The 21,892-nt window shown below is 47.7% G+C and overlaps 1 protein-coding gene across 1 annotated transcript; it reads left to right on the top strand.

Moving 5' to 3' along the window:
- The first annotated feature begins 3,949 nt into the window (after window positions 1-3,949).
- SDF2L1 (stromal cell derived factor 2 like 1) lies at window positions 3,950-7,764 on the top strand. The gene is made up of 3 exons (XM_074921368.1): window positions 3,950-4,150; window positions 5,015-5,211; window positions 7,108-7,764. Exons 1-3 carry the CDS (start codon window positions 3,982-3,984, stop codon window positions 7,384-7,386), a joined length of 645 nt encoding a protein of 214 aa, XP_074777469.1. The 5' UTR covers window positions 3,950-3,981; the 3' UTR covers window positions 7,387-7,764.
- The last annotated feature ends 14,128 nt before the right edge of the window (window positions 7,765-21,892 follow it).

Here is a 21,892-nt window from a genome sequence, read left to right as displayed (position 1 = left end):
GCTTTTAAGACAAAAGACAACCTCTAAAAAATCTAGTAGTACAAATGATAGCCAGGGAGAATCACCTATTTTGTCAGACATGGAAGAAGAGACAGTTGTAGAATCATCAGTATTCCTTGTCATCTCAAAAGAGTTCCTTCTACCAAAGAGCTCGTGTCATCAGTGAGAACATGGGGAACTCCTCAGCAATGTTACTACACATGTAAATTAATCTGGCAGATCACTTACAGCAATTGTTTTCGCCTCCCAGCATCACTGAAAGCACCTGGAAAATCTCAACTGATTGAATGGAAATGCACAATAATTCTTGTGGAGCTCTGAGGGGAGATCCCATCTTCTTGAAGGACTAGCATCACTCAGGAGAGTAGCTGAGAGATGCTGACAATGTTACTGGACACAGATTGCCAGGACTCTGCAGAACTTTCAAGGAAGTCCTCCCTTCCTCAAAGACTAGAAACAGAAGACAGCAATAAAAAAGTCATCAACTGTTCTCCCTCAGATGAAAAATTCTTCCATTTAAATATGAATATATTATTTCTTTTTTTTTAATGTCTTCTGTTTATTTACTTACTCTGCTTATCTTACATTATATCTACTGAATGCAAAAATCTGAATATCTGATTTTGGGTCTCTAGTCCTTAAACAACTTGGGCTGAGTGATAAAAAAACTGTAATTCTATAAATTTTTGGCAAGCCATCTTTTTTGTCATTTCAATTTCTCCCTGGGTAACAGCATTTTATTGTTATTACTAGTGTTTACTATTTGTATTTATGCTTAGGGGTCACAGAAGAGCTCTGTTGTAAGGTATGCCAATGGATACAAATGTTTGATCTGAAGTGAGGTTTATAGCCATCAGTTCATCAGTGTGGGGTGAAAGGAGATAGAAGAAAACATGGAATGTTTACAGGCCTTATTCTGTACTGTTCCTCCTGTCCTTTCAGTACAGTTTATCCTTATTGATATCAGGGAAAGATCCAGATGCAGAGAACAGTCAGTGGAAGAGCTCATATGAACTTATTTTTGTATCAGGTACTAATATCTTCAGAACTGTGCCCTGTCTGTTTTGCCTAAGATTAGTGACAGTCTGAGAAAGTATACAGGTGAGGTTACTGCAGCATTCTCCACAAATCAAGGGCTGTCTAAGATGCACCAGCACTTTTTGGGGTGTTGATCAAGCCCAGTAGTTCCCTGCTATGCTACCTTAGTTGTCAGTCACTGCTTTTGTCATGCAAAGCAAACAGAAATCTTAAAGCATGTTTAACAAAGGCCAATATAAAAAGGAAGAAAGTAATTTTCTGTAATGTGTTGCTTTGGGCCAGCATATGCCCTCTGAAATTTTCTTGTACCACAGATTTCTCATTTCTGTATGCTAAAAGCATTTGCCACTGCCAAATCCGCTAAAACCTGTTTTTCAGGGAGGGCCAGGTTATACCTACAGGTGCATCTGAGTGGAGATGGTAGGCATTTTCAAAATCCTTGAAAATCAAATGTCCACAAGGACTGCAGGGTTAAGTGACTGAAGGCAGAAGGCATACTAATTGCATTCTCCCCTTTTACAGCACTGTTGAATTATTTTGTGTGCATAAACAAGAATCATAATGAGATTCCTATCAAAAAAGCTGATGTTTCCATTGCCAGTGTGCACCACCACATAATTTCTGAGGCAGTTTTACCTGTAGCTTACAGTAGTCTACTGGAAACAATAGTGGGCCCTGTAGCAATGAGGTAGCTGTTAATTGCCACGGGTGTTTGGCACTGATGGGGTTCTTTGTTGGCAACCGTTCTAACCCAATTAGGTTTCTAAAGTAGGACTGAAAAGCATTGTAGGGAGCACCATGTAAATGGCACTACATGCACTGAGACTGAACGACCTCCCAGAAAGACAGACAGGTGCCAGCTAAAGCTCCATATGATTGATTTTCCACGGCTAAAATGGCAGCCGCAGACATCTGGTTTTGCCCCATTTATAACAACAGCAGCAAATGTGAGCTGTTGTCTTAGTTAGAACAGCAAGGCTTCTTACAATGACATAGAAATACAGCATTTGACTATCAATGGGTGATCTTTTTTTAGCTTTTCTGTGAGCAAACACTTATACTTCCGGCACTAGGCAATGAGGTTTTAGTCCTCAGTAAAACACACTGAGTCTGTCTGTGTGTGTACATGTGCACGTATGTGACTGAGTAGTACTCAGGCTTGTTTTAATGCAGGCCTAACATTTAAGCCAGAGATTTTTCTTAGATGTAGATATAGCTACATGAAATGGGCCAAAGGCAGTAAAAAGAAAACTAATTGTTCGATTGAGTGGTATCACATGGGAAGGAAAAAGCCTCGCAGATCCAGGTCTGGTGGAAGATACAGAGAGTCAGCTGAGCATCTCATGATGTTTCCACTAGCCAGCAACACTAATGTGCTTTCTAAATCATCCTATACTAGAAAGTGAAGTGTTTCAGTTGCTTACTGTTGCACATGCAGAATACCTTTGTTACAAAGACTTAAGTCTCAAGGCAGGTGCCCTTCTACCTGTTCCCTTGCTGTTAAAAAGGTCAAAGCTTTTGCTCTGTTAACTTTGTATTCCTGGGACTGTTACACGAGACTCACACCAGACTGTCTGTGAGGTGATTTATGAATCAATCCAATGAGCTGTTTCAGAGGCAAAAGCTAATGGACTGTGTAGGAGTTCCCGTGTCCTTTGTGGTTGCTTCCTATTGATAAAGGAGGCTTTTGGGGCGGGGAAGTGTGGGTGTGTGTACTTCAGTCTGCAAAACTATGCAACGAAGGACAGTACATATGTTAATTTATGCAGCTTTTATACAGGATAGAGTTTAATAATCTATTTCTGTTAGACGAACTTCACAAAAGAGACTGAATCACAGAAGGTGAACTTCCAGATCCAAAAGCAAAGATGTGATCACTACAGCTTAATGATATGGCAACTATTGTTGGTTCTTCTTTGTATTTATGCCCTGTCATCAGAAGTTCTAACATAATCCAGGAATGACTGGACCAGTGGTGTATTATCATGCCAGACAGTCCACTACCATAAATTTCCTCTGTTTTTCAACATTGTTACATTTGTCTGTAAATCCCCCAGAGGGGTACGTATTTACACAATGTAAGAACCAGAACTGCAGGGAGGAGCAGACCTGAACGTGCCACCTGCCAGCTCTGAGCTAGAAGCTGCCTGAATGCAACAGCATGGGCCGATTGACCTATTTCTGCAAAATTCCTGCTCCCTGAGGCTTTATCTGGGCCATCCCCCACACCTGAGTTAGTGACCTTCGAGCTGGTTTATGGCTGACGAGCTCTGGCTGGGAAGACATTTGCTCTTCCCTGGCGCTGATGATAACTGACAGACCAGTCCCACTTGCAGCAGGTTTTCCCCCAAGGCCCTTAACAGAGTGACCTGGCCACTATTTTTCTAACAGCTCAGACTCTACGTGAGACCCCGTAACAGACCTGGGCTGCTCTCCTCCGACATAAACCAGTTCTCAGCAAGAACAGGCTCCCAGTGAGGGGAGCCCAAGGATTCCTGTCAGCGCTGTCCCGGGGGCGCGCAGGGCTATCTCCTGCCGGAGCGCCCGGCAGCCGGGGCTGACAATGCCCCGGGCCCGGTGCAGAGGCAGCCGGGGGTGGGGCGGCGCGGGCCCCCGCGGGCCTGTCCCGGGGTCCGCTGAGGCGCCGCGGAGGTAAAAGCGCCGCGGTCCCCCTTCGCGTCCTTCCTTGGGAGGCGCCACGCCGCCTGCTCTGATTGGCCACCCCTTTCTCATTGTCCAATGAGCTTCTCCTGCTCAGAGGCTCCCGGCGCTGAGGTCACCAAGCCGTGGCCCAATGCGGGAGCGAGGCCGAGCAGATGGCGGGTGGGGATTGGCCGGCCGCGGCGCTGGCGCGGGGCGATTGGCTGGGCCGGCGGGGGGGTGCGGAAGCGCGCTCCGCTGAGGGCGGTGTCGGGGCGGCGGTGCCGGCCGGGCTGCGGCGCGATGCGGGGCGGCTGCCGCCTCTTCCCGCTCCTGCTCCTGTCGCTGCTGCGCGGGCTGTGTCACGGCAGGGGACCGGCGCCGGGCGCTGTTACCTGCGGCTCGGTGCTGAAGCTGCTTAACACCCGCCACAGCGTGCGGCTCCACTCGCACGAGGTCAAGTACGGCTCCGGTGAGCAGAGCCGGGCCGAGGGACACCGCGCTGAGCGGCCGAGAGCTGAGAAATGGCGGGCGGGAAGCGGGGGGGGGGGCTGGAAAACAGCGTGAGCTGGAAAGCGTTGGGGGGACGGGTCGTGAGAGGGACGGGAAAATGGCGGGGGGCAGGGAAGTGGCTGTGAGGGGAGCAAGGAAGTGCCGGGGGGGGGGAAAGGCGATGCGGGAAGCAGGAAATCGGCGGGATGGCGGAGACATGGGAGGGGAGCCAGGCGGTGAAGGAGGAGGAGGTTAGAGGTTGCTGAGGTCCGTGTCCCTGGTGCAGAGGGAGCAGCAGGCCAGGGATGGGGCGGTGGGGCACACGGGAGGCCTGGCAGGGAGAGGAGGATGCTGAGGCCCGGGGTACAGGAAAACGTTGCAGCTGTGCTCTGCCGGCCCAGGAGCGGGGATTTGACGGGGATGCTTTCCCCTCATTCCTGAGGTGAGCCCTGTTCTGTTGCATGTAGGGCCTCAGCAGTACCTTCGCAGTGTCTATTCTGGCATCGAGGGTGCTGGTTTGTTTGGGGACATAAAAACCTTGGTAGTATTTTTGAGAAAGGTTGGATGGTGTGAATAATAGTCATCATGGATCAAGATTTCCTTGTCATGTGTTCACTATGAACTTTGACAGTTTGCATCTGCTAACACATGCTGTAACTTTTTCAGTCTGAAAGATTATTTGGTACCTGGATTCACACTGCAGTCAGTAAACAGACTGTGAGAATTAAACATACCTTAAACATGAAGGCTTTAGAACATTAAAGCAAGTTTCTTGACTTCTGTCAGGACTTTTTGAACTGGGGAAGTTGGTTAAGTCTCCTGCCATTTAATTCCATTCAAACAGGAAGTGGACAACAGTCAGTGACAGGAGTTGAAGCTTCAGATGATGCTAACAGTTACTGGAGGATTCGTGGGAAAAGTGATGGCAGTTGCCAGCGCGGGACACCGGTGAAATGTGGACAAGCCATACGACTTACTCATGTTAACACAGGAAAAAATTTACACACTCATCACTTCCCATCACCACTCTCCAATAACCAAGTGAGTTGTTTTAAATCTTAAGCTTTTGTATAGATAGCACATGCTATTGACTGCAGTTTCTCATGTTTTTGAAGAATCAAGCTTGGGTACCAGCTGCCAGAAATAGTATGTCTGTGCATATCCAGAGTTCAAGTATATGCTTTTCTGCATCTTGGAATTGTGTATTTAAGTTCTTGACAGGTGTAAAATTTAATGCACCAGTATCGGTATTTCACAGCAGTTTTAACAAATATGCATTTTTTTATTCTACTGGCAAGACTGTTCTGAAATGTTTAGCATTTTCAAGGTGTAGGAGACTGGGCACCTCCCTCAACATTATGAAGATTGCTCTAGAGTAAGGCATCATGTGTTATACCACTAGGCATTCCTATATCCAAGTTCCTTGGTGATCCAATCTATTAGTTTCTTCTTGCTATCCCTATTTTGGTCCTCTTCCACAGGAAAAATGAATCTGCCTTCACAATCATATTTATTTATCATTTTGTACATATCTGGAAGAGTGTAATTTCTAACTGTAATTAGGTGCTGGTATCATCCTTGAACAAATGCTTCTCCAAGATTGAAAATCTCTCTTAAAATAAATAATACAAACTTGCTGGAAGTTTGTCACTGGTTAGTCTTCCTTCAGGCTATGTAGATAGGTCATTATGTTTAAAGTTGAAAGACCTGACTCTTTGTCAAAAAAGTTTGTCTTTTACCATGGGTAAAATGGCTGAGACAATAAGGTCCAGTTTTGTGTAGGGTATCTAAGTGATCTGGTTATTAAAAAAGTGATGGAAAAAATAGCATTTCAGAAGAATTATTTAAAGAACAGATTGATTCTAAAACCTTCCCCCAGTCTCCATTTGTTGGTTTAGACAATTTATATAGCATTGCCATTAAGATAAAAATGTTCAGCAGCTGTCACGTGTCTTTGGTTTTGCTGTGGTTGCGTAGTATCTAAGCAAAAGGCAAGTTTGCATGGCTTTCCAGAGATTGACAGGACTGTGACTTATGACACTATTGAAATATGATGTACTTATGAAAACAAACTTTTATTTCATGTTCTTTACATCATCTTTCACACACTTTGGACTACGTAAACTTGAATTAACATGACCCTGAAATTTTAGGGTGCTAGGTACAAATTACTGCAGTTATATTTTCAAGTTGTTCATCACTTCTGATTATCAGGTTTTTAAGAATTAAAGGCTGTCTAGGGTCCTAAACAGTTGGAGCTTAGTCTGTCTGGAAATGCTTGGAATTTTTTTTTTGTGCATAATGAAATCTAATCTCTAACTTTTGTTTTAGCAGGAATTAATTGGCTTTAATGGTCTTCCTTATTCTTTTAAAGAAATTCAGCTGTCTATCTGAAGAAAGAGTGTAAACCAGATAGTTGTTGATGCAATTGTAAGCTTGTTATAATTCAGTAAAAAAGGAATACGCTTGCTTAACAAGCTCAATTGTTGGGATAAAAACACATGCTGAAAAAACCTGTTGCAGTGGTAATTATGAAGATGGTCTTACTACAGAACTAAATATCTACAGTCACAAACTTTTTTGAGTGGGGAAAATTTGCATCAGCATTAGAGTTGTTTATTTTGAATTTTTCTCAGAAGGATCGTTCTGATCTCTCCTTAAGTCCTCTTTCGTTTAATTTGTAATGTATATTGAGGTTTGTTGGTGCTTTTTGCTCACATGACACGTTGGAGTTTGTTGGCACTTTGTGTTCAGATTGTAGCAGTACAGAGTTCCTGCTTCTGGATTTGATAGCTGTTGACAAAACGATGCAACAACACTTTTTCTTTCCTCTCCATCCTTGCCTTCATACTCTGCTGACTTTGTGGTTGATATTTTTGTATTGTATTGGAGGTGTTTGCTTACATTTTCACTTCAGGAAGTTTGTGTCTCTAACAGGAAGTAAGTGCCTTTGGTGATGATGGCGAAGGAGATGACCTCGATATATGGATTGTGCAGTGCAGTGGGACTTACTGGGAGCGGGAGGATGCAGTGCGCTTCAAGCACGTAGGAACTGAGGTGTTCCTTTCCATAACAGGGGAACAGTATGGCCATCCCATTAGAGGCCAGCGGGAAGTTCATGGCATGCCTACTGCTAATCATCACAACTATTGGAAAGCAATGGAGGGAGTCTTCATCAAACCCAGTATGGACCCTGCAAAACATGATGAGCTCTGAATTGGCAGAGGATCCAAAATGCTTCAGCTTACTCCAGTGTTCGGAGATGCTAATCCTTGGTCTCTTACAAGTCCCGCCTTGCCTAAGTGACTGACTTTCTGTATTACTGAAAGGCATTAGTTCATTCTAGGAATGCAGCACTTCTGTGGGGAATGGCATCTGCCAGGTTCAGCCACTGAAATTTATTTGGTGAAATCCTCTCTGAATTTACAAGCTTAATTGGTGAAACTAGTTCATACATCTGTTAGTTTTTGTTGTCATTTGTTTTGCTTGTTACTTTTTCTCAAATTTGAAGGAAATGGAAAAACTGAAGTAATACATTTCTGTAGTCCCAAGTACAATAAAACTTTGTATTTTGTAATCTTTTCCAAATTATAATATTTTGAGACTGATTTCTACTTCTTAGTGAGATAATGTTATTGAAGAGGAGTCGGAGTAAGTCTAGAAAGGGAAACATAGTTCTCAAATATGGTGTCTTTTGAATGGCTTGAAGTCAGCTATTCAGCCTTCCAGAAAAATCATGTGGTCCATTTGAAAATTGCTTCCAATGTCTTTTATGAGTTTCATTGTGGACTGTTTTGGAAGAGCTGAATATACTGTGTATGCTGAAGTAAAAAGACAAAGTTTTAATTTATTATCTTTCTCCAAAGAAGTTTAGATTTTCTGGTAATGGTGATACTGCTAATTGTTGAGTGGTAAAACTGCTCTGCTCTGTGAACTGGTGCAGAAAGCTACTGTTTGTTTAATATTAGAATTTTATAAAATTCCATGTGGTGCGAAGAAACAGTTGAACGTGACCTATGTTGTACTTGCACATGACTCTGCAAGACCAGTATGAGAATCTAGGTGAATAAATCGTGGGGCATACACCCATGTGGGGTTTTTTGTGTGAATCCAGAAGAAGAGACAGAAGAATCTTAAATGGTGTTTTTATTCTGGATTTTTGACAGAATGGTATGCTCCCAAGTGCTAGTAAGGGATCTTCATTGAACAAGTTCTGAATTATTGTGTTTCTCTGTGAAAAGAGAAAGAAAACTAATTCTTGAATGTTTTTGTTACTCACTATCACTGGAAATATTGCTTAAAATTTAAAGTACCATACATTTTCTATTTGCTTTAAACAGAAAAGCTCACAAAATGAGTGTGAAAAGTCAGAAAATGTGGATGCTCTTGCCTCCATGTGTAAATAGTTTACTGATTATGGTCTTAATTAGTCAGTCAGTTAAAGAAGCAGGAAACTGATTTACTTACTGCTTTTACAGCTCCAGTCACATGCTGCAGCGTTCTAGTGTTGTGTTGAGAAGGTGCAACAGGCAATTGCAGTTAAGCTTTATGGATATATCTGCTGCTAAGCGCTTCGTGATGCCTTGTGTGGTTGTGCTGTACAGGCTAGCTTCAGGTTTTATTTAAGGGTTTACTACTAGTGAAGATCCTTCATACCCTATGGAACAAGGAACCTCTGTAACAGTCGTTTTGTGTACCTGATTATTTTCTTTGAAGAAAAAGGTAAGACTGTTTTTCTATTAATTTTGGTTGTGTGTGGGTATTTAATGATTACGAGCATTTTGAAGAGTAAGTAGACTAGCTTTTGCTGTTTTATGTTTGAAGTAAACTTTTGTGTGATGAATGTTTCAGGCTCACTGATATTCCTGACTAATTGGTATTGGAGTTGTAGCTATAAAGTATAACTGTTTAAAAACAAACCACACCTTCTGCATAAACAAGCTGACTTTTCCTTTCCTTTATTAAGAAGGAGGGCTTTTCTTTTGGAGTTGGTATATGAGTAAACACAAAAAGAGTGGTAGCATTTAGCAGGAGGAAAAAATAAATTTGGCAATGAGCTCTCTGTCACTGAGAAAAGCTTTATGTCTAAACTGTATGGGCTGAACGTTTGTGCACCTGTGCAATAATGAGTTGGTGGAGAAGAGCTGTGTGGCTCGTCTTGGTCTGTGTACCAGGTACTATCCCTATACCCAATGTTATCTCTGCTTGGATGATTCTGTTCCTAGCCAAAGTATTTATCAGTCTTATTTATTATGCTTGAGTGGAATCTCACTAGACTTTCCTCTCTGTTCTGGATTTTAGCCAAATTGGTTTGGTGAGGCTGAGAAAAAACTATTTGTTCTTACTGCTTACTTTCTAATATGATCTCAGTATTGAAAACACTTGTACCTTCTGATCATAAAGAACCAAGCTTTCCCACACTCATGTACCCATGAATGCCTTATTTAAAGACATACTCAACAATATTCCTGTGAACTGAGTTTCTTTCACTTTTGGTTGTGAACAAAATGTAAAAGTCATTTGGCCTTGCCCATGTGTCACAATAGACTTTTATTTTTTTTTAGTTCTTAGCCCTATAAAAGTTGTGCTGAAGGACTCTTAAATGAGGGCAGTTGAAATACATCTTACTTTGGAAGGGTCTATTATAGTACTAAAATAACTACAGCACGCTAAATGCAGCTTACGAAAAGTCGTAAGTTAATGCAGGACATGCAAAAGCTTATAGCTGTGAAAAATGATGGTTTCTGCTAATGTAATTTCTTTTCTGTATAACTTCCAGATTTACAAGACTTTGTATTAGTATCTGTTTAATATTACATTTTATGCTTTAAACTGGATTACTGAGATTTCAGAATCTGATATGGGTATTATTTACTTTGGTTGCTTACTTCTCAGTCCTTCCCCAAAAGCTGAGGACTAGAGACCTGGAGAATCCCAGGTTTTATATTGTTGCGTTTTGTTGTTGTTTGTTTTACATATGACTTTTATCATCTGCCTAAACATGGTAGGACTCTTGGGTAAAACATAAAATACTGAGAGATGTACGTATCAAAGTTGGGAACACTGTTCTTTCTTCATTTTAAGGTGATAATTTTATAATACCTCTTGTCAAAATTCTCTGTATGCTTCAAGGTTAAGTGAAAACTTTATTTTGGCTTCTGATGCTAGCAGAAAACAATTATTTCACATAACTGACAGGTGCTTTCCAATTTCTTGCTCACTACTACAAGAACACTTTGAAAAGGTGTGCCGATGTTGTTACTCTTCCTTTAATAAACTAGAAAGGCTTTGGGGAAAATAATTAGAAGGATCCTTATTTGTAGTTGATCTCAGTGGGAATAATTCCTAAAGACAATCTACCTACTTTATACTCTCTACTTTGAAAAAAAATCTGTCAAATACTGCGTTTTACACATCTGTATATGTCTAGTGCAATGTAAAATGACAGATCCTTAGACATGTTAATTTTGGAGGCAAGCGTGTGTGTCTACAGACATTTTTACTCTTTGTTTCCTGAAGCTTTTTAAAGCTCTGGCATATGAACACTTGCCACATGTTTTGACTTCCCAGTCAGTATGAATGAGAACTGGTTTTAGTTCTTCGAAAGTGGTAGAAAGGATGTACTGCTCACTGATTCTTCATTCTGAATGTCGAGGTAAAGATAAACCAGTGTTTTATTTATTATTTTTGTGGGGGAATACTAGTTGGGTATATCTGTTTTTATGAAGTTAAATTAGTATATATTTTAAAGAATCAAAACAAAAAAGGAAAAAAAAAAAACCAAAACAACCCTGTAACAGTGACACTTGCTCAGCAGTTTTTTAAAGCCTCTTAGTTTTGCTGACTCTTCTTTCTCTTCTGTCTCTCTTCTCCAGCACTGAAGCACTAGCTGTCAGTGTACATGCACCATGTTTCACACCTGTACTAGACAGAGGCTGAACCTTAGCAATATTTCGTTCCAGCAGCAGTATCTTGCTAGGTGCCACTCCCTGGTTGGCATCCTTGCTGGCTTTTTGGTTAGGTTCCCTGCTGGCAGCTGGGAAACTGGCTAAGAGCCTGTGAGAGATTAGTGTATGCAGTGTGCCATGATGCTGCCTGACCCTCTTTATCACTTTGCTCTCTTTCCTACCTTAGAGTTCTCATCTGTGCCCTTTTGATTTTGCAGTTCTATCTTCAAACATCTCTTCCTGTAATCCAGTTCTGGGCCACCATTCAATTAGCTTTGATAATGAACTGGTTCATAACATGGCTCTTTCATCAACTGCCTTTCAGGAACTCTTGTGTTTGGGCTTACAAGATAGCACCCATGGTTGTGTCATTAAGCTTTTTAAGAAAACAGTTTAAAAATAAAAGTTACCCTTAAACAGGAATACTCAGAGCTAAGGTAGTGCTTTCCTCCTGTACTAGTCTGCTTGATTCTATCCTGTGGGCTGGGAAGCACAGGGTTTGCTTCCTCAAGGAGGAATAAAAAGTTCAGTCTTACCAACACAGAGTTGCATTAGAAAAACAAGGCAATTCAAGCTTACCTTAGGGTATGTAGCATTTATTATGTATGCAAGTCACAAACACTAATAAACTTCAGGGTCCTAAGGTTATTTTAAATACTTAGAGGAGTAAATATTTTCTTCCTCCCCTCTTCCCACCAACGTTCTAAGTGTCTCAGTGCTCCCATGTTTATACCTGAGCAAGACCTATTTACACCTGAGAATTTATGCAAAAGACAGAACACCAAGGTAAGCCCTTCTAATCTGTTTCCTTAATCACATTTGCAATAATTTTAGCGATGTGTGGGAATTGATTGAGAGATGTCAACCAATTTCTCTGAGGGCAGTACTGAATTTAGGTGGGTATGAAACAGAGGGAATATAGTAGACTGAAAGACTTTAGCAGTTGTGCAGTTCAATGCTTCTTTCTGTTTAAATTGCAGCAAATTAAACTGATTGTGAAAGCCTTTCACTATATTTGGTATTGTAGTAATTCTAAATTAGCATGAAGTTCACAGTGGAATCCTCCTATGACAGTGCTGATACTGATTCAAGCTGCTGTTTTGTGAGGAATTCAGCTGTCTTCATTCCTTTGGGAAAATGGTGTCCTGCTTCATTAGGGTTAGAAGCTGTGTGACATCTCAAGGGTACCAAACCCTCATGAAACACATTACAAATTAATTAGAATGCGTGCCAGCTATAAAACCGCCTAATTACTTCCTCTATGCTTTTTTAAACTATAAAAATAATGTTCAGGTGCTGGCTTTGAATGTGTGGAGGACTGTTGAGCTTGGACCTAAGGCTCTTTGCCTGATCTTTGTGATGGTCGCATATTTATTCAGATAAGCTTCATTTTCTGAGAGTACTGATCAGTAGTAGAAGTGCGTGCTGTGCTGAGAATGGGAGTATCTGGGGTGAATCTAGTGTAACTCAAACCATGGCTAAACACAGAACACAGTAGGTACCCCAGGTTGGTATTTTCTTCTGTTGATGCCTTCTCGGCCCCAGCTCTCCTGCCCGGCCGCTGCAGGCTGGAAGGGTCGAGCTGACCCAAACACCTTCCTGCTGCTCCCGGGGTTCGCAGGTGCCCCTCCCAGAGCCCACCCAGTCGCTGGGGATTGTTTTCCACTCACTCAAGTCCGGGTGACTACTCTGTCCTGCCTAGAGCCCTTTAGATGATCTGTATAAAAACTTGGGTGGCGTAGATGCGAGCAGGGGCCGTTCTGAAGGGACGGGCACATCTTTCCCCTTCTGGCCGCCGGTTGCCGGGGCCGGTGGCCGCTAGTCAGCGCTGCTCCTCCGCCTTGGCGCTCGCTGCCCGGGCGCTCCCGCTGCCCGGGCGCTGCCGACCGGCTCCCCGGGAACCGGGCGCCTTGAGCAGCCCAGCAGCCTCTCAGGCGCGTAGCTTTGGTCGCCAGCAAATGTATATTCTTCGGGGGGAAACAAATAACAGCCGCTTCCCTGCCTTACAGGGCGAAGTCGATCAGCTGCTGTAACACCTCCTGCGCCGCCGGGTCTCAAGTGCGCTCTGCCCGGTCAGGTACTACTCGGTTCTTTGAAAGGGAAGTTTAAAACGTTAGCGTAGGCTATAAAGTGATGCTTTAGGCGTTTCTGTTTACTATCTCTCTGTAGGATCGATAAAGTGCGGCCAAGGCTGAAGTCTGTTTGCTTACAGAAGATATTTAAGGCAATTACCTGTATCATAAAATTAAATACCGGTTTCCGCTCAGTGGGGGGAGGAAAGACACAAAAGGGTCGTTAACCGGGGAGGGAGCTCTCTTCTCCTCCTGTCATCTACAACAATCCCGTTGCGTTTTGCGAGACCTCGAAAGCAGAAGCTAAAATCAAAGATCTGTTTCTAGTTACACGTCAGTGGTAATACCCACATGAACACGTCTTGTCCCCGGCGTGACTCACCCGGCTCCCCTCGGCTCTTGCGTGGACCGTGGATCCTGTGCCACCCGCCGTGGGTTCCCTTTGGCGTTAGGATGAAAGCCGAGCTGCCCCCTCTTGCCGAGGCGGCAGCGGTTGCGAGCCGCCGAGAGGCTGCACCCGTCGGCTTCTCCCGCCACCCTGCGGGGCTGCAGCTCCCGCTGCCTGCGTGGGGCGCCCACGCCGCGCCCCGCCAGCCGTCCTCGGTGGGGAGAGCGGGCTGGCGGGGCCCGCTCCCATCCCAGCCAGCGCCGTTGTTGCCGGGGGCTTCGTTCCTTTGCCAGACGGACGTAGATTTTTCCTGCAAATCCGCCCGGCAGTGCAACTTTGGTTTCCCAGCATCAGCCTCCTGCCGCTATTCCTCCGTGTCTAGCGGAGAGACGACGCTGAACGGGGGGAACCTTCTGCGCTCCCGGGTACCGGGATTTGCGAGCCAGCCTCTGCTGCCGGCGATCCTCGGGTGATGGCAGGAGGCTTCCTCCCAGACCCGCTCTCCCGCAGCCGAAACTGCCCCTCACGCCGCTCTCTGCCCCTCCCCTCGTCCCTCCCCACCCCTCTCCGCTCCGCCGGGCGCGTTCGTCGTCTCTTCATTCAGCCTCCGCTGCTGCGGGGGGCGCGGCGCTTCCTACCGCGGGTGCGCCGCCCGGAGCCGCGGGTGCCGGCGCCGCCGCCATCCCGCCCCCGGCTGTGGGCAGAGCCCGGCAGGAGCCCCGGGGAGGTCGGGCACGCGTGGGAGAGCTCCTCGCCGTGGCAGGGCTGAACCCCGCGGACGGGGCTGCGCTGCGCAGCGCCGCCACCCTGTGCCCGGGGCGGGGGGGCGCGGCGGAGAAGACGGGGGTGCGTTCCCGGTTCGTTTGCTGACTCCACCCGACTTCCTCTGGCCAGGTGGCGGGTTTAAAGCCCGGTGGCTGAAGGCTACAAACAGAAGCGTTGGGTTGGGGAACTACAGGAGCGCGGTGCCTCCTTGTGCCGAGGACAGAGAGCAGCGCCTCGGTACCTGCCCGGGAGAGGGAGCCGAGGGGGTCCCGGGCGCCCTGAGCGCTTGTCCCGCACCTAGGAGGGGCCGTCCGGAGGGCTCCCTGCTTGTGGAGATTCTTAACTGTGTTGCTGCAGGGCTTCTGAGAGGTTTTCCAGCCCTGTCCGGCTGCTGACACTGTGAGGGAAACGCCTTGATGCCCCCCGGTAGTTCCTGCTACAAACTGATCTGGCTCGGTAACTGCCTTCGAGGGGCACACGGAGAGCGGTGTGATAAAATAATTGTATAGGCACTGTGTAATCACCTGTCTAGTCCACTTGTGTCCTCCCTGCTTGTTCAAAAAGGGAAGGTTCGTGGTTCGTGCCAGCAGCATCTTACACTGAGCTTGTGTCGTGTGTGCCTGTGACTCTGTCCCCAAGAAAACCGCTGTTGTAGCATTAAACCCGTGCGACTAAAACAGACATCGGAAAGTGCAGAACGCGAGGCTTCTCCTGAAATTGCACCCAAGGGAGCACCATCTGCTGTCTCTCTTGCAAATATTATACTTTTGAAGGCATTACTTCTGCCTTCGCTGGGTGCGGGTGTGGAGATGATTACTGTCGAGCTGGAGGCGATTTTCTGTAAAGCTGCACAGCAGAACACGTTTATGTTGTGCTGCGTTTCCTCAGCAATACAAACCCGGCGTGGTGAGGGTGACTCTCAGTCGGGATTAGAGACTTCAGTCTCCGGGGCAAAACAGCTTAAAATGTTAAAATCTGTGTCTGTCTCCCTACACATAGCCGCTGATTTCCCTCGTGGGATGAGGAGGCTGTTTAATGTGAGTGATTAACTGAAACCTTGCTTAAAAGTCCCAGCAGCTTCGGACCCCCCCGGTCTTGGCTCTGGGGGGGGGTGAAAGTGCTGCTTCGTGTCGCCCCCCGGGGAAAGCTGCCTGTCTTGGAGCTAACGCCGGGCGCGGAAGGGCAGGAGGGATGCTGCTCGGCAGAGGTGGGGGGGACCCGACCGGCTAGAATGGTGCATTTGCTCCTTGGGGTATAAATACTCAGTGGGAGAGCACAACTCTCTCCCTCCCCAAAAAGGAAGAGGTAATTGATTTTTGGAAGCGGCAGCTGGAGTGGAAGGGATACCCTCCTCCGGGAGAGCTGTGGAGGGTAGCGGAGAAAAGCCCGAAATCCCTCCCGAGACTGGAAGTTTCCCAGCGCAGCTTTTATAGCTTCCTCCCAAGCGCCCCCGAAAGCCCTGCCAGGGAGCGAGCCCCGGCGCGACGGCCTGGCGGCTCGTGTGCTGTGGGGAGGGGGTGTCCCGCATGTGGAGAATGTCAGGACAAAGTGAATGTGAGTGTCGGGGACGGAGAAGGAGAGTTTCCGAGCCCGGCGGTCCCCAGCAAGGCAGGGGCGCGGACCTGGAGGCGAGCGGCGGTGGGAGGGGGCCGGGCAGCGGGCGGGGGCTGCGTGGGGCAGGGCGCACGCGTGGAGGGGATGTACAGTGAGAGCCGGCCGGGGGAGGGTGCCTCAGCACCCTCAGCCCTTCCCTGCCCGCCGGGGCAGCCCCTGCCCGGGACCCCTCGGCGGGGCGGCGGCAGCGGAGCTTCCGCCGGCTGCGTGCCGCGGCACCGAGCTCGCCGGGGCGGGGGGGCGGCGCTGGGCGGGTTGGTGCTGAGTGGGACCGCTGGAAGGTGCTTTTGAAGGGAAAACAGTAATGCAGAACGGCTCCTCTCTTTCCAGGCTTTCTGCACTCTTCTCCATAGGGAGGCTGCCCGGTTAGATCGCTCTTGCCAGAAAACCACCTTGACCCTAGGTCGTGTTTTCTTCTATGCCTTAAGAAACAGAAGGAAAAATATTATCTGTTGTCCACTCTGAGCCACTTTCATACTGAAAGAATGGCTTAATACTTAACCTAAAAAAAGATCCATCCTAATAAAGTGTTAGCTAAAGTCGAGGGATCTTTTGTTAGGAATCGGTGGAGCTATGCTTAAGGTACTGGACTGGCACTGATGACCAGCCCTCGGTTTGCAGCTTCAGAACCAAGACATCCCGAGCAACGTGTCGGTACCTCGTTGTCCCACCTGGAAGGGAGAATCAAAGGTTTTCTGTGCCTGTCTGTGAGCGGTGGACTGGGCCCCGGGGTTGGTGTGGGGGAAGCCAGTGGGAAGGCTGGGTGACATGCCCTGGGCTGTCCAAGAAACCCCTGCCCCCCCCCCCCCCCCCCACCTCCTTCCCCCGCAGCTCCGCAGAGCGGCAGAAGATCCCCCGCTGCCTCTCTCCCCTGGGCCTGCTCGGAGCAGGTTAAAATGGCGACGGCCACCCTGTCCCTCGAAGGCAGCAGCTTCTGCGTGGCCCTGCCCGGCCGCCAAGGGGCTCCAGGGTGACGGGGGGCAGGCGGGAGCCGGGGCACGGCCGCCGCAGCCCGGCCGGAGGGAGCCTGGCTGTCCCGCCGGGAGCCAGCGCCCACCCGGGGATGCTCTGGCCCCTGCTCGGCACTGCGGGGTGACAGGGGTTCCCCGCTCCTCGCCACCCTTCTCCGCCCGGTGCTTTCCACCTTTCCGCCTCCAGGACCGACTGGCGGCGGCGGGAGACCCGCGGCGCTCGCTTCTTTGCGGGAACCGCGGCGAAATCCAGCGGGGGGGGCGGCGGGGTCGCTCCAAGCCCCCTGGGGTACCCGAGCGGGGCACGACCGGAGCAGCAGCAGGCTCCCTCCACGCTGGACTCTCGGGGCGTCTATGTGCATCAGTGGGCTTGCAATTGAACAGAGAAGAATCAGGGAAGGATGTGCTTGGATTTCAGGGCTATTTTATGCAGAAATAATGGGAAATGTGTGAGTGAAGAGCCTGAGCAATACTTACTGAACAGTCTCTCCTGGTGCATGTCTCTTGCTCCCCGCCCCGCACTATTTTATGCGTACCCCCGGGTTCATAAAAATATTTCAAGACGTCTGTGTCGAGAAGTGGCTTTAGTCGGTGTCCCCCTCGCACCGCCCTGAGCCTCCCCTCCCTGGGCCGGTGGATGTGATTTTTTTTTTTTTTTTTTTGGGGGGGGGGTCAGCCTCCCACGGAGGGGAGGGTGGTGGTTCGGAGCACACCTTCCCCGAAGGAAGACGGGCCGCCCCCCGCACCCCTCTGTCCCGGGGCCGGGGGAAGCTCCTCCTTGGAGCCTTCCCTTTGGACAGAGCCGTGCGAAGGAAGCGGCGGGGCTGGCTGTCAGCGGGGTCCGTTCAGGAGCCACGAGCCGGAGACACCCTGAAATCCCCGCTCAGTCCCTTTGCGGGGGTCGGTTTCGCTCGGTGCACCGGCCCTCCCTGAGCCCCGAAGATGAGCCCGCGGCACTGAACCCCCGTCCCTACCGGCGGCGGCGGCGCGGCTCGGCGCTGCCCGTCCCGCCCGAACGCTCGCCGGTGCCGTCGGGGCAGCGGAGCGGAGCCCGGGCAGCGGCTCCCTCCCGGCCCGGGGAGCCCCGCCGGCCCGCGCCCTCTCACCGCTCCTCAGCCGCTGGCTTTAACCCACCCGCGAAGGGCTTTCCCGCTGCGGTGCCAAGAGCCATTCAGCTGGTCGAGGCTTTAAAGATCCCTTACCCCACTGGCTCCCTTATACACGGTACAGCTGGAAAACGGTTCAGCTTCACTTTTCCCGATTTAAATATCCCGATTCCCCCCACCATTTAAATTCCCTCCTGCGCCTTTTTTTTCTTTTTTTTTTTTTTTTTTTTTGTGTGTGTGTGTGCGTGTGAGAGAGATGTTTTTGGGGGGATTGGTGGTTGTTGGTTTGTTCCTTGTAAACATTCATCTTTCATTAGGGATCTCTGTGTGTGAAGAGGGAAAGGAGGGGAAGAAGGCGTCAATTCCAGTCAGAGAATTTGGCCAGAGATTCAACCAAAATTCACTTGCTCCAAACGCTGCTATAAATGCCCTAAATTAATCACTTGGTGTTTGGGGGTGGGCAGTGAGGAATCCTTAGTTTTGCTAGTACTTGGTGCCTGTAACAGCTTGCACGTGAAGGTGGCCTCCATACTTCTCTATGGCTGTTGACACATCCACTTTTCCTTCAGAATGGCAAGGCTTTCATTTTTCACTTCTCTTGGAGCAGAGTCTCCCTTTTGTTTGAGTTTTTCAAAATGAATTTAGAGACGTGTTAAAGGTGTAACCGCTGTAAAAGGAAAACTAAGCAACAGAATTTTCTGCTGGTGGTCTATGTAAAACCAGATTGTTGTCACCCTACACATGTTCTGAAATATGATGGGGATTCACAGTGGAGGAACAAACCAGTTTGTCTTCTAGCACTATGTGATGGTGGCTTTCATACTCAGTGTAACTCTCTACTGATTTTAATTGGTCAAACTGCTCCCAAAGATGTAGTGACTCCTGGCAGAGGTGTTGCTTCTCAGCAGATCAGTGTTGGAAGGGAGGCAGGGCTCTGCCATTTCTTGTAGTAGTAGCAGGGTGACTCTTTAAAATATTTGACTTTTTACACCCATGCAAAATGGTACACTTAAGTTTGCACTGTGCACGGGGTCTTATCGTTGTCACCTGATTACTCTGTGTGTCTAAGGAGGTTTGCAAGAAAAGGGCTTGCCCACCTCCCAGGTGAGTAAGTAGGATTTTTACCAAGTCAGTGTTTGACGCTGAGCCCAGGCAGTGTACCTAGTTCTGTGCAGTGCCACAAAGACTATTTTGGTTTGCCCCAAGGAACTTCCATTCTCAATTAGCTGCCCACCTGCTGTTCTGCTGGCTCGTTATGGCAGAGATCTCTGCCCGTAGAGCTTCTGGTGACAACACGCTAAAGAGAAGAGCGTGGTTTTAAAGCTCTGATGCTTTGAGACTCTTCTTCCCATCTGTTCACTTCTGAGCAGAGGGATGGGTCCTTTGCAAGGATGCAGGGCTACTAGATCCAGGCTTTGCCTGGGGAAGCTTGCCATTCCCAGGAAGGGTTTAGCTGGAATCTCAGAAGTTGCGTACAGATTGAGCCGGGCTTCAGCTGAAAAGCTGGGTGGATAATGCCATTGTCAAGTCTCCAGTGGAGCAGTTTGGCCACCTGCTACCCCCTTTGGAAGGGAACAGGATGCTTACTGGCTGGCTTATCAGGAAGGGAATATACTTCCAGGTACCTCATGTCAATGGGGTTCTCTGGAGGAGTTAACAGTGAATAAATTTTTTCTGATCAATTTTAGCTAGGATTTAGATTTTTTTTTTTTTTTTCCTTTTTAATATGCTTCACCTTCTTTCTTAGCCCTTAGTTTGTCATAATTGCCAGAACATACCCTGTCGTTAGTCTGTGCTGGGATGAATCCTGAGGACTGGAAGTGGAGCAGTGGCAGGATATGGTCCTAAAACCCAGCAGCTTGTAGGGAAGCCTTCTAGAGGCAGTGTGCACCCCCACTGCAGTGGAGTGAGCACAGTGCTGGCCAGAGGTCTAGGGGAAAAATTCTATTGTGCCTTGGTTTTCAGTAAATATGCCATGAGCTACCTAGTGGTATTCGGTCTAATCATAGGAGTTTTCCCCTCAGTGTTGTGGCTGGATTTATGTTGATCACTTTAAAACAAATCTCACAGATATATTTAGTAGAAGAATGTGTAAACCCCCAACCCCCAAATGGTATTATGTAACCAATACAGTATTTAAGTGCCCCCTGTGTAAACTAACTGAAAAGCTTGTTGTTTGCCTTCTTTGCCTCTGTTGTGTATTGGTCAACCGAAGCTGGGCGCTGTGTTTGCTGTTCTGATTACTATTTTAAAAGGAAAGATCCATAGGATCATGTTATCCAGAAAGTGAAAAAGACTTAAACCCCACTCACTGGGCTTAGAGAGGGCTCTGGGGCTGAGTGAGAGCCCTCTCGTGGGCTGCCCAGGGGTGTGGATTGACAAGAGAACTTGTGCCATTTGAAAGCACACGCACATCATGGATACAGCCCTGCACAATGTACTTAGTTCCTTTATTTTGGCATGTGTGGTGCAGCCATTCTTGATGGCCCCTGCAACCTCAGTCCTAGGGTTCAGCTGAGCTCAGCAAAGATGAAGATGTGTTAGTGTAGGGTCAAGGAGATGGTGGGAGCTAGTGGGCCAACTGGGAACGTGTTCCCACTGCTACATCTAGAGCTGGTATTATGTGGAAATGAGAGGTGGATTTCCTCTTGCTTTAAACCAAGAGGAGTTTGTAGGCTTTCCCCCTAATTTACTGTTATTGATCTGCCATCAGCTCCTTGCCCAGTTAAATCCTTTATTCAAGGTGCTGGATCTTAGGAGCACAGTGGTTTCCCATTATTGTTATAATCTTTTGCCAAAGAGAGATTCCCCTTTCTCAGTAATGCACCAAAGTGGAAGTAATCGCTCTTTTTTCTTCTTGCATTTGTCCTTTCCTGTTTCATTCACCAATTGAAAAATGGCTAAAGAGCAGCCCCCATTTCACCTCCCCTTTTCCCTGATTGACTCAGCAGCTCCTGGGACAGAGAGAGGAAAGGGGCCTCGAGGTCACAACCTTCACAATCTTCAAAGCCCCTGCCGCTTCCAGCAGCTGTCACAGCTCTCACTGACCATATCCCCAGAAGGTCAGCAAAAAAATAAACACTGGGGCCCGACAGGTCCCCTTCTCATGCAAACTGGCCATTTCCCTCCCCAGCTCCCATTCCATGCATAGCTTACACATAGGAGACCCCCTTGGATTTGCACAGAGCTATGCAAGAGCAAAATGCCACAGAAAATAAAAGCAGAAGGGCTTCCTGGGCAGGCAGGGTGGGAAAAAGAAAAGCAGTTTCCTGAGCTCTCCATGCCCACCCACAGGCTGCTGCAGCCATTTTGTGTGCGCAAAGCCTGAAGGTGAAGCTGGGGAGGGGGCTGACTCTTCCCTGGGAGAAAGACTGCAGGGAAGGATTCAGCTTTTATATCTGCTTGTGCATGTGAGAGATGGAAGAAAAAGAGAATCCAAAAGAAATAGGAAATGAAGCATAGACTGTAAAAGCCTTTTCATCAGGATTAGACTGCATCCCTATCCTACAGCCAGCCTGCTCGCTGCACTCACCTTCCTCTGCAAAAAGTCATGATGAAGCAGAAACAGTGCCAGGGAGAAGAGCAGGTTCAAAAGGCCAGAGTGGAAAGGTCCTTTGCTAAAGGAAATACCCTTCCCAGACCTCTTTTATAGAAGTATCCATTTCGCCATGGCCACTACTAATCAAAGGGCTATTTCCTGGCCTTCCCAGCACAGCTCCCAGACGCAGAGCACTGTTCTCATCCCCATTATTGCAAACCCTTCCCCTCCCACCCCAGACACTCACTCCCCTACCTGTGCTCCCCCACTGCTGAACCCGGCACTAGGGCAGGACTTAAGCCCGTTTTTCAGGCTCCACGG

The sequence above is a fragment of the Athene noctua genome, chromosome 17, assembly GCF_965140245.1.
Source record: "Athene noctua chromosome 17, bAthNoc1.hap1.1, whole genome shotgun sequence".
NCBI lineage: Eukaryota > Metazoa > Chordata > Aves > Strigiformes > Strigidae > Athene > Athene noctua.
Note: the sequence above shows the minus strand (reverse complement) of the source record. Positions and strands in the feature narration are given on the sequence as shown.

Coding starts and splice junctions, on each gene's coding strand:
- SDF2L1 (XM_074921368.1), top strand. CDS start 3,982: ATGCGGGGCGGCTGCCGCCTCTTCCCGCTCCTGCTCCTGTCGCTGCTG. Junction 4,151..5,014: donor CGAGGTCAAGTACGGCTCCG/GTGAGCAGAGCC, acceptor CCATTCAAACAG/GAAGTGGACAACAGTCAGTG. Junction 5,212..7,107: donor CACCACTCTCCAATAACCAA/GTGAGTTGTTTT, acceptor TGTCTCTAACAG/GAAGTAAGTGCCTTTGGTGA.